The 5,212-nt window shown below is 34.9% G+C and overlaps 1 protein-coding gene across 1 annotated transcript; it reads left to right on the top strand.

Moving 5' to 3' along the window:
- The first annotated feature begins 211 nt into the window (after positions 1–211).
- LOC105116613 (transcription and mRNA export factor SUS1-like) lies at positions 212–2,872 on the top strand. The gene is made up of 5 exons (XM_011014044.1): positions 212–358; positions 476–575; positions 656–750; positions 2,023–2,099; positions 2,398–2,872. Coding segments are annotated over exons 1-5 (348 nt in total). The 5' UTR covers positions 212–356; the 3' UTR covers positions 2,472–2,872.
- Positions 2,873–5,212: the final 2,340 nt, after the last annotated feature.

The raw sequence follows: 5,212 nt of genomic DNA, 5'->3' as shown, positions 1-5,212 counted from the left end.
AGGCAATGATTTTATCAATCAATGCATAAATTTTGAGCACATGTCACATGATTTAATAAGAAAGGTAAACAAAATTAACAAAACATGCAGTAGAAGAATAAAATTTATATATAAAAAAAATTATGTAAGGAAAAATACATAAGATAAAAAAAAATGCAAAACATGCCGTTAACCTCAAATTTTTGGATGGAATTAACATCACCGTATGAAATACAGTTAGGACGTCGGTTTATGATTACCCGACCACATACACAGACCCGAACCCTTTTTTATTTACTCATCTCAAAAACAGAACTCTGGAATTTGTTTCTCAGTTTGCTTTCAGATTGCCCGATTTTATCTCTAGCTCTTAATCAATGTTAGTTACTTCTTTAATTAATCATCTTTTATTCTTTAATGTAAGCTAGAATCGCTCTAGTTTCTACTTAAGGAGGGGCAAAGAATTTAACTAAAATTTAAGTTTCTGTTGTTAAAGGAGGAATTCAGTGAATCGGCCACCAACACCAGAGGATACAGTGGAAGAGCAGGAGGATCAAGAGAAACAACCAACCCTTCAAGAAATAATTAAAATTAAGGTTCTTTCTTTTTTCTTAATTGGGTTTTGATTTTTATTGTCAATAATGGAGGGGTTGCTTAACTTGATTGGTTTTTTTAGTTGATTGAGAGTGGAGAGAAGGAAAGATTAATGGAGCTTTTAAGAGAAAGGCTTATTGAATGTGGATGGAAAGATGAAATGAAAGCTCTTTGCAGGTTTTCACTGCCCTCTCTTCTTTTGGTTTCATTGCTGTTTGTGTTGTTGCTATCTTTTTATCTTTGGGGTCTTGAGAATTGAGTAGATATATTTTTGTGGGAAAAAACAAGATCAGTTTTTGAAAAATGAGGTCAATGTTAATGAAAATGAATTCAATTACTCGCTTTTTTATTCTAATAGAACCTTTGACGGATTACGTGAGCTGCATATTCTTTCGTGAAATCATCGGATTTGAAAGGAAATGATGTTGTAAAGTTGTGGGATTTTGGTGTAATAATGTGCATAGGCTAGGTTACAGTTACCACTAAATGGCACTTTTGGTAACTGCTCATGTTAAATCCACGCCCAGAAACCAATCCTTCTTGTTAGTAGTAGTGAATAAAGCATTTGATTGTGTTCATAGCTGACATGACAAGCACGGGGATTAACACCAAATATGGGAGGAGTGACTTTCAGTGGATATAACTTATCAGCTAGGGAGTATAGCAATTGGGAAGAGTAACTTTGGTGTAACAAGGAGAATTTTTTTTAATGGGAAAAACTGAGATGAACATCATTATTATCCATCACTTTGATTCTCAGTTTCGTTGAGGAGGATCTTATTTTCCAAACTGTGTTCTCATGTAGATGAAAATGCTGCCTTAGTGTCATTCTATCCAGTAAGTAATGTATATCAACGAATTATATGGTCCAAGTCTTGATGTTTTAGGAGGTCTTCCACATGGAAGAATGATGAGATGTGATGTGAGATCATGTTCTCTAAGTTATGACAGAAAGGATGCAGAGTTTGTGCAAGAGGTTCTCCCATCTCCTTCTAAAGTTCTGTGATTTGTTGTAATTGTTTGATGCTCACTAATATGAAAATTGTAACTGGATTGGTAAAAAGGCTGAACCAGCTGTTTCTGTTTCTAGAATGCTAGAATTGTGTTCCTAATCTATGGAAACATCCTTGAGGAATGCTTCGGATAGTGATGCAGCTAGTTTTTGGTTGGGGCTCTGTTTAAGGACATGTGCGCTTAATATGACTCCTTTCATGAATTTTGGAAGTGCATGACACAAGAAGGATTATAAAGCACGTGCTATAGTTATAGGAAGGAGTATTTGAATCTTGACCTTTTAACCCTGTTTAGACTTTTATGCAGCTGTCTTGTTTTTTTCCCGATCCATATTTTTACTGTATTTATCGACAATTTGGCCTTTTTTTTTTTAACAAAATTGTTTGGTATCATTTTATCCATTCTAAAATCTCTCTCGATGTCATTGTGTTTTAGGGCATTTATAAAGAAGAAAGGAAAGAACAATGTCACTGTGGATGACCTTATACATGTAATTACACCTAAGGGCAGAGGTGGGGGATCTTCTGTTTCTGAAGTTTATCTTCTGTTGTCTACACAGGATAATTTATTGGTTTATCTGCTATTTACTAGAATTCAGATGTAAATTTTGGAAACTGCTTGGAATTTGAAAAGGAATTCGATTGCCTTGACATGATTTCATGTCTACCTGTTCCTTAATACACTTTCTGACTGATGCTGAGGACTATTTTTTTCCCAGTTCAGTTAGGAATTTCAGTCTTGGTTTTTTTTTTTGTTTCCCGGTTTTATATCATTTCTTTATGTGAAAATTTTGTACCTTTACACATGCAGCCTCTATTCCTGATTCCATAAAGGCCGAGCTGTTGCAAAGAATCCGTTCTTTTCTCGTTCAAGCTGCTGTTTGATATACCATCCCAATTCCCAAATAGTTTAGAAGTAGGAAAGCTGAAGCTGTTGATGAATGGAATGGAAGGTTTGTTTACTGCTGTGACGGTGAGGTCTCTTGAAGAGTGGAGGCAGCTTTGATTTACTTTAAAATATGCATGTTGAAAACGAAGGGAATGGGATATCAGTGTGCTTCAAGCTTGAAAGAAGATTCAGGATCTTATAGCTTTTAACCATAAAACCCGAAGATTCTCGCACGTGTGATGTTTGACAATATATATATTTACAAGTGTCAGACTATTGTGTTATTTTTCTGTATGATATACTCTACTGCCATTTTCAAAATGAAGCTACTTGATTAGGAAGTCATGGAATTCAATTTTTGCTTTTTGTTTGCTGGACAGCGGAATCTTTTCTTGCATCATGTTTTGGTACGATAATGCCTTTTACCCTCTAAATGCAAGTTTTGAATACATGAGAACACTATTCTCTTCTGCTTCTTTGTTCCTTTTGAGAATCTGAGACATTTCGGTTGGATATAGAATATGACCTAAACTTGAGGCTTTCGAGTTTTTAGATCCTGGAATAGGCCCCAGACAGCAAGAGCTTAGGATTGAGGCTGCGGGGGACGAAGAAGGCCATGCCCCATCATGCAATGCAAAATTGTGCAGCGTGATTTTATTAGGCAACCAAGCCAGGCCCATTCAGTATCTCTGAAAGGGGCATCTTGTAAACACCTATTACAAAAAAGAAAAAAAAGAAGTAAAAATAAAAGTAAAGCCAAGAATGAATTCATTGTTGCTGTTGATTTTTGAATAGCAACTATAATTTTTATTGTTAATTTCTGAATTGGTAGCAATATTATAAAATCCAATAAAAATTAATATTAGATCGACCCATACTAGGGAGAGAATTTAAAAAGTGATTGTGCAAACCCCCCTAAAAAAAAAAGTCTTTTGGCGAATAAATTTTGGGTAGAATTGAGGTTATAAACCGACTAGTCTTGAAGAGGAACATGGAGGAAGAGGACCGGCCTATTTTAGGAAAGAATTAAAATAGAAACCGATCTAAAATAATCCAAAGGGGATAAGGACAATCTTTGTCCAGCATCCAAACACCCTACCTCTTTTAAGAGGGGGTATAAATATAAGGAGAGAGAGGGTGACTCTTCTTTAGGTGTTGTAGTAATTGTATATATCCAGCTACATGCTCTTGCCCCTTTCCTCCTTCCTAAAGAGAAAGCTGAACAAACTGGCCAGCTTGATACAACAAACCTTCTTCCTCTTATCCAAAGAGTAAACCCTCAAATCTAGCTACGAACACCTCCATTAAATACTGGAGCAGAAGGGAAAGTTAAAGAAGAGTGTTAATAGCCGAAAACAAAACAAGAAGAGAAGTGTAGGAGACCAGGTGGTCTAGTTAGACAGGGAAGGAAGAAAAAAAGTGAAACTTGAGGGGAGGAAGAAGAAGAAGAAGAAAATTGAGAGTAAAGTGGAAGAAAAGGCTTGTTAAATCCCTCTCGAAGCTAATGGAAAAACTAAACTAAAAAAAAATGAAAAAAGAAAGACAATAATGAAGTTGAATAAGGGATCTATATCTAGAACATGCAACAAGGGAGATGGATAATTTTGAATGTACAAACCTAGTTAGATGACCAGCTATAATAAAGGCTGAACAGACCATGAACTTAAAGTGACTAAATACTTGAAGGATGACCTTGTCAAGACTTCAAAGTCATACTTGAACAAGAAAACAATATCATACATGTATAAATGATATAATTTTCGTATATATAATTGATAAAATTCTTTGGAAACGTGTTGAAATGTTGTTGAAATGCAATTGTGCTGTTAGTAAACCTTGAAAGGGTATGTTATAAATGAAATGGGACTCCTTCTAGTTATTGCCTTGGTTTTATTGATGTGGTGAATGGACAAGTGTGTCTATGAATCAAGAAAGTAAGCATGTCTTTGTAAATTGTAGTTTTGAGTATGGTTATGATAAAATATGATGAATTACATGTACAAGTTGGGGAGAAATGGGTAGTGATGTTTTAGCTGAAAGGAAAGAAATAATTAATGAGGAATTATGTATGATGAACACACTTAGAATGACATCAGATAAATAAAGAGTAAGACCCTTATATGTAGGGAGAAATGGGTAGTGATGTTTCAGCTGAAAGGAAGGAAATAATTCATGAGGAATTATACATGATGTCTTAGAATGACATGAGATAAATAAAGAGTAAGACCCTTATATGTTATAGATTTATTATGAATTGTGTTGGCACATTGCCATAATACAATTAAGAATGCATGAATTTATATTATAGCAATGCTAAACATCATTTTGGAAGTAAATGAGTTAAGAAAACTTTGGCAAATGATCATGGGGTGAGGTTGTGCTATTTGCTAATGAATGGTGAATGGAATGTGATATAGTGAGGTCCTATGTTCACCCAAGATGAGAAACGATGGTAGGGGGGAAACTTAATGTAAACCTTACACTTGGCTGAAGGAAAGAAGTAGAACCAGAAATGATTCCATCGCTGTTGATGATTTTTGAATATGCAGTGATATGAATCGTGCTAACGATTCTAACATTAGTTGTGAAATTGTGTTGCGTTGATGATTTCTGAGTCAACAGTGACTCAATTTTCATCAATAATTTCTATGCTAGTTGTGCACCATTTACGCTGGTGATTTTAGTGTCAGTTGCGAAACTATATTGCGTTGACGATTTCAGTTTAAACTTGAATACT

Source organism: Populus euphratica, unplaced genomic scaffold (genome assembly GCF_000495115.2).
Source record: "Populus euphratica unplaced genomic scaffold, PopEup_1.0 scaffold999.1, whole genome shotgun sequence".
Lineage (NCBI taxonomy): Eukaryota > Viridiplantae > Streptophyta > Magnoliopsida > Malpighiales > Salicaceae > Populus > Populus euphratica.
This window is presented reverse-complemented; position numbering and strand designations above follow the sequence as displayed.